Source organism: Mandrillus leucophaeus, unplaced genomic scaffold (assembly GCF_000951045.1).
Source record: "Mandrillus leucophaeus isolate KB7577 unplaced genomic scaffold, Mleu.le_1.0 Scaffold389, whole genome shotgun sequence".
NCBI classification, from domain to species: Eukaryota; Metazoa; Chordata; class Mammalia; order Primates; family Cercopithecidae; genus Mandrillus; species Mandrillus leucophaeus.
In genome coordinates this window covers 2,809,586-2,823,363 of record NW_012104131.1, presented here as the reverse complement: position 1 = coordinate 2,823,363, position 13,778 = coordinate 2,809,586, and the positions used below count along the sequence as shown (strand labels likewise).

Below are 13,778 nucleotides of genomic sequence, written 5' to 3'. Positions count from 1 at the left end.
ACATATAGTTAATACAAAATAAAAATAAGAAACAAGGCTCACAGGAATCTGCTCTGAACTATGTCCTAAAGCTAAGCTTATTTCTACAGCTCTTTGAAAGTTTCTCATCTAACCACAGTAAAATTATAAAATAACTTACAATGTTTCAATATTTTTTCTTTATTATTTTTAATAGATAAGCAATGTACTTGAGTCATGCAAAATATTTTTATGTCAGGGTCAGAGTAGCCCTGAATTTTTACATTCTTCTAAATAAGAAACACAGTGTCCTAAGATAACAAGAGACATTTTTAGATATCTTGAATTAAGCAACTCAGTAGTTCCCTTGAAATGAAAAGAATGGGAAGCAATGTAGTCATTATTACTTATTCCAAATCTTTAATTGTGTTTTTAAAATTTTGCATTTTAAAAACAAAGACTGTTCCTAAAGACCCTAACAGCTCAAGAATCTCTACTGCTTTCTTATTGCTATCCTGTATTATTTTGCTAGCTGTCACATATTTACAAGCATATAGTTTTGAGAAATCATGTTGCAAGAAAAGCCTCCGATCCTCTCCACTTGTGAGGGATAGTCAGAAACACATTTTCCTTGAGCATGAACAGTACGTGTTAAACTAGTTATAAGACATTACTTAAAACAGATACTGTCACCAAGATCAGAATTACAAGAATTGATTGACACAAACAGGTTTATCCCACATCCCTGTACCCCCTTTCAACTTTATTCCCTACAATCCTGTCCTCTGACTCCAATCCTACATTTTTTTCTGCTTCTTGAAAAAGTCATGCTCCTTCTCAACACAGGGCCCCTGCACATGCTACTGCTTGTGCTTAGAACATGGTTTCCTTACCCTCTACTGTTTCTGCTCCCTCATATCTTAGGATAAACCATTATTTCTGGGAGGAAGCTTCCAAAGACCTCCAGCTTAGGTCCAGGCCCTTTTTGCATGCATGCATGTGTGCAACTATAATTACTACGCATTGCCCTTCACCATGAGAATGATGTATGACATCAGGGACCACTGTTTTCTCCTCTTTATATCCCCAGCAGTGAGCACAATGTGGGACACACAGCGACAATCACAACAATTCCTTCAGTAATGAATGAAAACATCATGCACAGCCCTGCGTGAGACAATATTAGTGAATTCCAAAACGGTAGTGTTGAAACCTCACGGAGTTTGGAAACCTCTATGGGAGAAAAGACACACGTGAACCAAAGAGAAAATTTAGGCAAATTTTCATGAAACTCGTGGACTGAACAAAGGTGGCTTAGGTGACTGCTGAGAGCCACGTTATGTCTGGGATTCTGAAAGAATAAGGAAAGAAGGTAAGAAAACACCTGTGTGGGACAAACATGAGCAAACACACTGAGGAAGAAAGGAGAAAAAATGCTCAGGAAACAGTAACCAGACCACACTAAATGGAGATCAGAAGGGCTAAGTTTTGAGGACAGGGAGGAAGTATGGGTGCCCGGCGGCCTGAGGAGGGGGTGCCTTCACCCGGTACTGTGGGACACTGGTTTCCATCAGTGCAAACTAGCCAGGGGCCACCACAATAGGAAATACTTTTAAAGATACACAAGTGATGGGTAGCTTTTTAAAAAGTTGGCAATGTAGAAATAATTCTTAAAAATTAAATGTTATTTAATAATAAAAATGACAGTTTTACAAGAATATGATTACAAAGTGGTAAGAGAATCAGGATAAATAACCACATGGTGACTTAGTCACTTAGGATTCAGCTACAATAACAGCAAGTCACTCCTACCTACAATGGGCTAGCCAAATTGAGGTTGATCTCCTTCTCACATTCAAAACCAGGGCAGGCAGCTCAGGGTTTTGTGAGGCAGTTCCATCAAGTCACTCCTGACCAAGGCTCTTTCTGTCCTTTCACAATCTTTGAGGTACGGCTCTTATCATTAAGGTCACAAGATGGATCATCTCCACACCACCTCTGTAAAAACTCAGTCCTGCTATAGATTTGCATGGTATTACATTTCTGCGGTAAATTTTAGGGTCATGCCTGGATAAAGAGATTCAGAATTAGAGAATCTGTGTTCCTGGGGATCCACAGAGAGCTTCCAGGAGTCCTGCATATGAATTCAAAATGCATAGAAGAGGTTTTTTGGGTTTTTTTGTTTTGTTTTGTTTTGTTTTTTGTTTTTTTCTCAGACGGAGTCTCGCTCTGTCACCCAGGCTGGAGTGCGGTGGCGTGATCTCTGCTCACTGCAAGCTCCGCCGCCTCCCAGGTTCACGCCATTCTCCTGCCTCAGCCTCCCAAGTAGCTGGGACTACAGGCACCCGCCACCGTGCCCGGCTAATTTTTTTGTATTTTTAGTAGAGACAGGGTTTCACCATGTCAGCCAGGATGGTCCCGATCTCCTGACCTCGTCATCCACCCGCCTAGGCCTCCCAAAGTGCTGGCATTACAGGTGTGAGCCACCGTGTCCGGCCTGATGGGGTTTAATGATGCGTTAATTTTCCATCCAGCAACAGGCTAAAGAGGCCCAGTGTGGTCTCACTGCTGGAAATGCCCTACACTTGGCACAGAAGGGAAGTTAGCACTGTCACACTAGATAGCCTGGGGCAGTGACACTGCAGCAGCATGCCGCATCTAGGCTTCCAACCAAGAGAAAAAAAAGCCTGCAAGCAAGAAGAGACTCAGGACACCTCCTTAAAGCCCCTCCATTCACCTTTATCCTCCTACTCTATTATTTACCTTTTCTGCTCTCCTTGTCTCAGGCCAAGAGCCATGAAGAGTACTCTTTCTTTGGGCCTCCTTTCTTCCTACGAGGCAGAAAGAAGGACTCCAACTCAAGTGGGGGTTCCATTTGACAAAGAGAGAAATTCAAGCCCTTTCAGTTTGCTCTATTATGTGGCAGGAAAAAAGGGCAAAAGAAACTGCTCCAATTTCATTACAAAAGAAGGCAAACATTAACAACTAAGTTAGAAAATATCCTAAGCTACCACACACAGACACACACACACGGACATGTTATTTTAAGACCTAAGTCCAATATGAATAATAAAGAGAGGTTCAAATGACAAATCCCACACTAAAGTTTCCGATTATTTCATCAAAGCTGTGTTCTCTGAAGTTTCAGTGTTTTTAATACTCATGCAATTCCCACTAAGATGGCAGCGCTAATTCATCTCGGAAACGAGAAAACTTCTGCAAATGCTAATGCTAATTCATATTTAAAGCAGAACGCCACTGGCCATGCTTCTGTTGGACACAATCTTATTGCAGTACCTCATTTCAGTTTTTAAGCAATAGTTTATTCCCTGGACAGCCATAAGACATGTCTAAGTGAAAACGTTAAAAATTGGTTCCCACAGTGAGAAAGAAGAACAAGTAGGGGAGGGGTGGAATAAGTGTTTAGAAGAAAGGGAAAATGTGAGGAGAAGAAAGATACTGTTTACTAGAGCCCAAGACACATCAGACTTTATTGCAATTATTGAGTTGTCTGGCATCAACTGAAGCCCTTTTAGGAACTACCTTATTTCATTGATTTTTAAAAGCACATTTTTTTCACATTTAACTTCTCTGAAACCTGGCTGTAACTTACCCTTAATGGCATGTTATAGTTTTATTGGAAGTATATAAAATAATGATGCTTCTTACAACTTAAAGCGCCACACAATCAATAAAATATGCTATGTTCAACCTTCCTGGACATTTTGGGGGTATTATTTAATAAACTTACAATAATGTACAAACTTTCTAGATCCTAACATTCCCATGCAGTAACAACACTGAGAACAACAGATTTATATCCACTTTGTAATTTTACTTTTCCTTCATTTTTCTAAATATTTATTTACTTTTCTTATTTTATTTTATTTTTCCATGAGTTATTGGGATACAGGTGGTATTTGGTTACATCAGTAAGTTCCTTAGTGGTGATTTGTGAGATTTTGGTGCACCCATCACCTGAGCAGCATATACTGCGCCATTTGTGGTCTTTTATCCCTCACCTGCTCCCTCTCTTCCCCCCAAGTCCCCAAAGTCCATTGTATCATTCTTATGCCTTTGCATCTTCATAGCTTAGCTTCTACATATTAGTGAGAACATACAATGCTTGATTTTTTATTCCCAAGTTACTTCACTTAGAATAATAGTCTCCAATCTCATTCAGGTTGCTGCAAATGCCATTAATTCATTCCTTTTTATGGCTGAGTAGTATTCCATCGTATAAATGTACCAGTTTGTTTATCTACCTGTTGATTGATGGGCATTTGGGTTGGTTACACGATTTTGCCATTGTGGATTGTGCTGCTATAAACATGAATGTGCAAGTACCTTTTTGTATAACAACTTCTTTTCCTCTGGGTAGATACCCAGAAGTGGGATTGCTGGGTCAAATGGTAGTTCTACTTTTAGTTTTTTAAGGAATCTCCATACTGTTTTCCATGGTGGTTGTACTAGCTTACATTTTTCTGAATATTTATTTTATATCAGTGAAAGACATGTATGGAGCATGTATAGTCATGAATATTTATTTTATATCACTGAAACACATGTATAGAGCATGTATAGTCTTGTAAAAGAAATGGAATCTATACTGTTAGAATCATAAAATACTAAAGGTTAGAAGGGTTCCTGGAGAACATCTACTAAATCCTCCCATTTCACAAATGACAAAGCTGAAGCTGGAGTCACGACCTGCTCAGAGACCTCCAAATTGTCACTGGCCGAGCCAGCCACAGATCCCCATTTCTGGCTCCCACCTGATGCTGTATTCTTTCCATTCTGTTCGCCCAGTATTTAGGCTGCTTTAAGCTGCTGCTTCTACATGACATCTTGGATAAAAGTATTAGAAAAATAAACACTAGAGCATAAATAGATGTATACATACATATATCCCAAAGCACCTTGCTTTTTGAGTGTCAAAAAAGGCTGTTTTCCTTTGTTTTGTTTTGTTTTTTCACTTTTCACAGCTTCTCGCTAGAATAATTGCAAATACTGAAATAGCCAGCAGAGGGAGTCTTTATTTCTCAGTTTGTGCAAACAGAGACAAGACCATGTTTCGAAAACTGCAACCTTGTTAAACCTATGGAGTTTCTGTTTGATATAATCACAAGCTTGTGACAAAGTTAATATCTATTTTTTTAGAATTATTAAATATTTGAATTTTTAAGATAAACGATTTCTACATATTAAACATTAATAAGAAGAATTATGGGGGCATAAGTATACATATATACGTATGTGTCACCGCACTAGGAACCTTTCTTGGAACTCAAACTTGAAGTTCTTGCCAGGATTTCAAACAGTAATATCAAATGTTTTCTTCAAATATTGATAAAACTACCCAAGCAAATTTCAGTTTTGAAACTGCAAAATAATAATTCCTGGTATTTTCCCAAACAAAGCCTGAATGTATACGTTCAAATATGCATGTCTGATTAGGAGGCTTTCTGACAATGCCGTTCTTGCCAAAACAAATTTTGAATTCCTCTTTGAGAATTCTCATAATGGCAAGCATTTTTAATATCCTACAGGGGTAGAAAATCTTTATCCTTTCTAGGGGTTTAGAATCTGAAATTACCAAAAGTCTTGCTTCTTTTTTTTCTGCCAAAAAGAGATTATTATTTTCAATATTTGGCTTAGAGTTCTGGGGCACAGCCAGGGAAGCCAGCCCTACAGACCGCCCCAAGCAATAGTCTGAGACCGTTCATTAGCCCAGCTATTTTTAATCAGCCTTCACTGCCAAATGTGGACTACGCATTACAGTGCGCAAAATCATGCTGCCCGGCACCTGTACTCAGGGAGGTTCAGCCCAGGTGCTCACAGTGGACAGGGGACCCTGGAATCTGCTGTGATCAGATCTTAGACCCCAAACTTAGCATTAGTCATGAGTTTTAGATTCCTCATACTGTAAAATGGGCAAAATGCTGGCAAACTGATAGCACTAAACTAATGTTAGCAATTATTATTATAAATTTTTGAAAGCAAAATAAGGCATTTCTGAATAAGTCCCAAGAGACCCTACCGTCCTGTTGAATTCTAAGAAACTCTGAACTGATGGTTGAATCACTATGTCTTTGAGGCAAAACTGAGTGCACAGCAAGGAAAAACAACCAGGAGAGCAAATGGCAGATTGGCAGAAAAGGTGAGATTCGTCCCATGAAAAGACTACAGGTGAAAGGACAAATGACTGCAGCTACACGGTGATAAGTGGCTATGGAGTGCACGTGCCCAGGCAATTCTGAGAGGCAGCCTCCTGTGCTAGGTGGAGCAGAGGCCTGGACCTCAGTCCCGCCTCTGTCATTGATGAGCAAGGTGCTTTGGCAAAGACACTTAACTCTCCAAGCCAATTTTCCTCATCCAAAAATGGGTCTGGCCACCAAGAATTTAGGGTTCTTATGAGGGTTTAAGTGAATGTGTAATAAAAGCTGAACATGTCGTAGCTGCTATTTTTTATTGTGCTGTGTGAAGGGCAATACTCTGTGTGAAGGGTATACCAAATTGCCCACTGTAGCAAGTTGGAGCTAGATAAAGGTAATGAAAAGGCCTGAGTATGATAGCTTTTCATCCCAAAAGATGAGAAACTCGGCAAAAATGAAGGAAAAGCAACAGAGAGACAAATATTAGGAAGGAAATAGTAGGTCAGTATCTAAAGAGCTCAATCTTGCCTTTACACAAATTTTTTTATCCAACTAATTGGTAATTAGATACCAACTTTGTGCCTTCTATGTGCTGCGCATTGAGGTCCAATGAGGACCAAAAGTAACAAGTTCTCACCATCATACAGCTAAGATTCTATTAATAGTAACACCACTTGCCTACTGAAACAACGTCTTAATACTAGACCTACTTTTATCCCTTTCAAACATACAACCCAGAAGTCCCTGTCTAATACTCCCTAGGACATTGAAAGGAGGAGTAATTAACCACCTATCTTGTATTTAAATCTATGTTCCCAAAGATTTTAACAAAGTATGCATCAGCATATATAGTTGGATTCATTTTTTTAAATTCAAGTTGGAGTCCTTCTAAAGTTACAGAAAGGAAAACTGTGGGAGCAAGCATTTGAAAGATATATTGTCTTTCTCTCCCTGCCTGCAATCTATGAAGAAAAAACATTTTTTTGTTTGACTCATTTTCTACTATGAAATCTTTGGATAACCACTTTAGAAGAATAGGGCACATAAAATTTAAATTCTCAGTCATAGGGAAATTTAAACTCTTTATGAAACTAGTAAAACATGCCATTTCACAGGTGGGGAAAAAGGGAAATTCATGTTCGTTAGACTTCTACGGTGTGTGAAATGCTTCTAAATATTTATCCTGTTGAATCCTCACAACTGTACTGCGAGGAAGCATCCTCATCCCCAAGACAGAGAAACTGATTCTCAGAGAGTTTGGAAAGAATGCTCCAAAAGCCAGGGCACTGGTGAGTGATAAAGCTGAGCTCAAACTCTGGGCTTCCCGTCTCTAAAGCATACAAATAATCTGCTACATCACACTTCCTAAAAACTCACTGCTCAGGAAGAGAAACATTTTATGTAAATGCGAATACCATTCATCTGTGTGACCCCCTTCCTGGTTGAGTGTACAACTAAGTTACTCTGTACAAAAGTAAAAAGGGCAGGAGAAATATCAAGGTTTAGCAAGAATGAGAACTCTGGATAAAAAGCAGTAACAATGCCCACTACCACCTTCCAAGCAAGTCCACCATCTAAACTTAGACCACCATCCATGGCCTTCCACAACTTCTTCTGCTCAGGAAATCTGCTCCCTCCCCACTTATTACCATACCTACAATCCCTATCCAAGTAATAGAATATTATTTGCTTAAAAAGCATAGCCACATTTCATATCTGGCACCAGAATAATAAAAATCCCAGACAAATATTTACTAAATGTCTAGTATGTCCAAGGCACTTGTAGAGGAGCTGGCGAGTTACCCACTAATATCCACGCTTCCTCTCTTCCTTCCTGATGAATCCGGATTCTGGTGAGGAGGGCAGTGTGCTACACTCCAGGCCCGCATTTCCTGACTTTCCTTGTATCCAGAGTTGGCCAATAAGACGTAAGCAGAAACTCCTGGTTACTCCACAATGGCATGTTAACTGGTATAAAACTCATGAGCCTGTTCTTGGCCCTTCACATTCTCTGTGCAAAGACTGTAAACAGGACGACTGGAAATTTACATTTATCTTTCCATAAAAGGAAAAAGGACCCACACTAGAGAAGAAATAATAGCAAGAAGGAGGTCAGTTGCCTGAGGACATTGTGGGGCTGCAACATTAGCTTTGGACTGATCCTTGTAAAGTGAAAGAAAAATAAATCTCTTTTCCTCCTTAATCCACAGTCCTTTGTGTTTTTTGGTTACATGAAATTACATTCTGCCCATAACTGACAAAACATTTTATTTAAAAATTTCTCCCCTTAAAATACTAAGATCTAGTTGTAAGACCAAAAATCAAAAGACAACTTTTAGAAACCGAATGGTGGTCCAAGATATACAAAAATAAACAAGATAGAGCAATTGAAAGTTACATTGTACACACCTATGGACAGCCATGTAAAGTAATAATAAAATTGATGTTACAGGGCTGTAGTGGCGGAATTGACAAATGAGTGACAAAGGTGTGTCCACTGATACTAAATCAAGGCACCATGAAAGTAAATGTAAAGCAAAAGAGTCTTAGAAGGCTTTAGGATGAGACCACAGCCTGAGCTGACACTTAGACAATACACAGCATTTGGGAAAGCAAACGGGCCTGGAGTTGTCTATAGGCTGCAGAGCACAATCCTGGCAGCAGAAGTGCAGAGATACAGATGTTAAAAGCTGTTTGATGTTCCTCTTCCCGAGTCCAAGTGAACATCACACACCGGGGCCTATCATGGGAAGGGGGGAAGGGGGGAAGGGGGAGGGATTGCATTGGGAGTTATACCTGATGTAAATGACGAGTTGATGGGTGCTGACGAGTTGATGGGTGCAGCACACCAACATGGCACAAGTATACATATGTAACAAACCTGCACGTTATGCACATGTACCCTAGAACTTAAAGTATAATAATAATAAAAAAATAAATAAATAAATAAATAAATAAATCCACACTTAAAAAAAAAAAAAAGCTGTTTGAAGCACAAGGAGGTAAACAACATGCTGCAGTGAAGGCTTCAAGGGAAGCTGGGCAGGCTGAGGGCCAGGCAGGCCCTGGAGCACGGCAAATGCTAAGGAAGTTTGGACTGATTTTGTACATGTTTAAAAGATTCTGGGAAAAATAGTGATGTGATGATATGTGTTCTTTCCTCCACTAAATCACTTTTAGAAAATCATAGCAATGACTCTAATTGTATGAGGAAAGAAATGACTATAACATGAACTATTCTCTTATATGAATGGGGAATTAGATCTTCTCATAAATGGCATTGTTCCATATTACACTCATGAATTTACAATTTTCAAAAGGATTTGAATCTTAAAAAATATATATCATTAAAAGTATCCCTTTTTTTCCTCTGAGATTTCAGAAGATACTTCAGGATCTTGTGTGCTTATGAACAACTCCTGTAATTGTAGCATGGATGAAGAATGCAAAAATGCTTGCAAACGTAACTTAAAAACAATGTTGGCTGGGCGCAGTGGCTCACACTTGTAATCCCAGCACTTTGGGAGGCCGAGGTAGGCAGATCTCAAGGTCAGGAGATGGAGACCATCCTGGCCAACATGGCGAAGCCCCTTCTCTACTAAAAATACAAAAATTTAGCTAGGTGTGGTGGCACACACCTGTAGTCCCAGCTACTCAGGAGGCTGAGGCAGGAGAATCACTTGAATCCAGGAGATAGAGGGTGCAGTGAGCCAAGATGGCGCCACTGCACTCCAGCCTGGGTGACAGAGCGAGACTCAATCTCAAAAAACAAAAAAATAATCAAACAAACAAAAAATATTAACCTGATAGAGACATGAAATATGCCTAACCCAGCGAATCAGGATATGGACATAAGGTTTTCTGATCTGGTAATGTTTCTATAAAAGAATGTGAATTTTATATTATACTTAGTTTGTACTTTACAGTACTTGAGCCTTATGTTAACTCTCTGGGACCTTAAAATGTTTTCTTTATGTAATGTGCCAATCTGGAGTTCCAGGTATAAACTTTCTATCACACACTCACACACATACACACTTGGCTACTTACAATTGCTTTCTGAATAAAATGTTTTCTATGCTAGAGCATAAGGGAGTTGGTGGAGGTGCAGAGGAAGATGAAAGGATTTGCCTAAGCTAATTCCAGACTTGAATGGCAATTATACCCACCATAAGGCAATTTCATTACCATATTAATTTCAGGAGGTAACACGTATCTAGGAGAAGCATACTGGAAGTCACAAGATCTAGATTCTATTTCTAGCTCTGCCACTGACCTTCTGGGTGACCTTGCATAAGTCACTCAACACCCAAGAGACTCAGTCTTCTCATTTGAAAAAATAAAAAGCTACAACCTAGTGCTGATCTGAGAAAAATGCGATGCGGTAACATACTCATTCACAAGGTTTGCTGAGGATGTGATTGTTTCTGAGGCACATGAGGAAGCCTTCTTCACCAGAATCTTAATTCACTTAAATCAGAGAAATCAGATCCTAATAGAATTTGGAAGTGAAAATTTTCTTTCCAATTTACTTGATAGAGAATCTACCAAAATACCTTTTTTTCTCAAAGATCAAGGCATACTTTCTCTGCTACAAAATAGATCCATACCACATGAAGGGCCACGTTTAAAATTCAAGTTCCTAATCACTACCAGAGACTCTTACAGCCACTTGGATCAGACACACTAGATGATACGAAAATTACTCCCTATTGCTATGGAGCATTTTCAGAAATGCTCTCAGCCTTTTAAATGATTAGGATTCCATTTGATAAATTATTTGTCAAGGGCCACTCATTCAGGATGAGCAAACTTTACCTCAAACCTGTAGAAAAAGCACCTGCCTTCATGGGAAAATGAGAAGTTGCTCCCCAAATTCTCTGAGAAATGCTTGTGCTGATTTATAAGATCATTTAAAATTATGGCATATATGGAAAATAAGTTAATTACAAGTATGAAATAACTTCTTATATTGGAAGAAAAAATTAATCATGGTGTGACCAGAGCAGATGGATGATTTTTAAATCAGAAAATACCCGACTCCTAAAATAAAAGATATTAAGATTTTCAGAACAATCAAATAGACAAAAATAGGTCTTTTGGGAGTTAAAATATCAGGAGAAGCAAATAACGGTGTGCTGAATTATATAAACACCTAAATATGTGCACTCATTGAAAAAAAATAGCATAGATTTGAGTCTAGGGAATTTTGACTTTTATAAATATTATAATAGAAACTTGACAAGAAGCTTATTATTAAAATACCATGATAAATCACAATGATGTGACCATTGGCAGCTCAGATGTGATACCAATAATAACCACAGCTTTCCAGAATAATCTTGTTTTCCTACTTATCAGATAGTGCTCAAAGTTATTTTTCTATCCAAGTTTTGCCATAATCAATTTCTCCTAGACTAATTGCTCAAACTCCTTGAACATTATAGCATTCTTTCCTAATGTTTTATAATCTCTCTAAAATAATAAAAATAATTTACATACTTTACTATAACCATGAAAATATAAAATATTTGGTTCACAGAATTATAGACACAAATAAGACTGAAGATATTATCTACTGAAAACTCCTCAGTTTGTTATACAGATGAGGAAGTAAGGACTCCAAGAGTTTACTGGATTTGCCCAAAGTCACAGGGCTAGTAAATGGAGAGTCCGAATAGTACACTTTCCATCATACCAACATGTCTTCAAAAACAAACCATATGATAGAAGTTTCTTAGTCAATGTAAACTGCAGTATTAACTGGATAAAGAAGAATTCAAACATGAGAACATAGACTTGATAAATGTTAATATGCCTTTTCGCATCCTCGGTAAGTCCACAAACCTATATTGTCATTATTAATGCACTGCTAAGTCCAATTCAAAATAAAAGTTAAAGCCCAAAGCAAAATATTTTTAATTAAATTTGCTTACAATTAGCAAAAGGCCTCAAGAAAGATAAAGAACTCATGTTGGCAAAATTATCATATAGCTGTTCCAATGCCAAATAAAATATTCTCAGTAAATAAATGGTTGACTGGATAAGAAAATAAGCTGAAAATCTAAAAATTAAAAATAGTAAAGAGACACTTCCTTTTTAAAAAATATAGCCACTTTAACTGTTAGATTTGCCATGTTTCAAATAAATTGCAATATGACCTTTGACTTAATGGAATGCACTGATAGTTAAAAGTTAACTATTAAAAGTTGAGTTCAAAAATAAACACTACGGTTTCTAGTGTCACCAAAACCATTTGGAAAGCATATTGCCAAAACTGAGTTTTAGTGCTTTCCTTCTCAGTGAGACAGATTTGATTCTTTGAGAAGTCCAATGCAATGTTCTTATTTTGGAGATTTACAAGAGAAGTTTACTACGGCTACATGACATGGTTGCACATACAACCTTGTAAAATGCAATGCCGTAAATGAGACATAAAAATAATCTTTACAAAAAACTAATAAATAAAATATTTTCATACACAGGATTGACTGCATTAATAATTAACAGAAAGCCCTTTAACAGGGGAATTTAATGGAAAGTTTTTCTTAAGCAAATACGCAGAAGCTCAATAGAAATGGGTAGAAACTTGAGAATAAACTGGTAACACTTGTTTAAACAGTAAAATAATTGTATAGTCTATTCAACAATGAAGAGATTGATATATTATGAATTACGGTGAAACAAAGAAACTATTCCTTAGTGAACAAATATAAGACATAATAGCAGATTTCCTACTGAACTTAAAACAAAGAGGCTTGAAGTTACAGTAGAAAGACAAACAAGAAAAAGTTTCAATACAGTCTCTAAATCCCAATGACCTGAAATCGAGATCAAACTTCTTTTAGATGAAAGTCTTTAGCTATAGTGATGTTCTAGCGCAGTATTACTTTTCCTAGTTCAATTCCAATAATATATCCTTTAATTTTACCTAGAACTTTAATGAATTACAAGCTCTTTCAAGGGTATGTAAGTAAAACTTCCTATGTATTAATAAACACACAGTGACGGGGAAAAAAGCAGCAAGAAAAATTAAAGAAAAAAAGGAAAAAGAAGTCACATACCCTTTTCTGTAGAATTATTGGCGTTATTGCAGGCAGAGTGACTCTTCTTGCACTCAAACTCATGCCTGCTCTTCTTAGAATGATCCTCTCTTGTAGGTCATGGACAAAATAAAAGAAATCTTTTACGGGAATCTCAGGGCTCAGTGCAATGAAACAACTAGGAAAGTAATAAATGTCACCCTGCTTATGTGATTCCAATCTACCCAAAGCCAATTAAGGATGGCCGTGGGACAGGACAAGGCAGCAACCAATCAAAGCCCGGAAAACCCCGCCTTTGTCCTTGGAAACACATTCTGATACTTTTGTTTATGATATTTAAAGAACCAGATTAACAGGCATCTAGTTCGCGCAACTTTTTTTCCAAAACAGTGCAATTCAATGCCATCTTTGTTGACCAGGCAGTTATGTCTTTACTAAAGCATTTCAACATATGGCAGATAAGAAGCTGTTTACATTGGTCCATTTAAAGTATATAAATACATTAATGAACTAAATTTACTTATGCTATTCATAAAATTGATGAAGAGATCAATTGGAACATACCCGAGGCACAAAAAATAATCCTGAGGTTAGAATTGGCACAAAGTGTTAATTTCTATAT

General features: G+C 37.7%; 1 protein-coding gene across 1 annotated transcript in view; it reads right to left on the bottom strand.

Annotated features, from left to right (window-relative positions):
* The window catches only part of GRB14 (growth factor receptor-bound protein 14), a 74,639-nt gene extending 61,238 nt beyond the window's left edge, over positions 1 to 13,401 (bottom strand). Inside the window, exon 1 of the mRNA XM_011990996.1 lies at positions 13,178 to 13,401. Within this exon, the coding sequence (XP_011846386.1) occupies positions 13,178 to 13,240 (63 nt within the window). The 5' untranslated portion in view covers positions 13,241 to 13,401. The remainder of the gene's footprint in view (positions 1 to 13,177) is intronic.
* Positions 13,402 to 13,778: the final 377 nt, after the last annotated feature.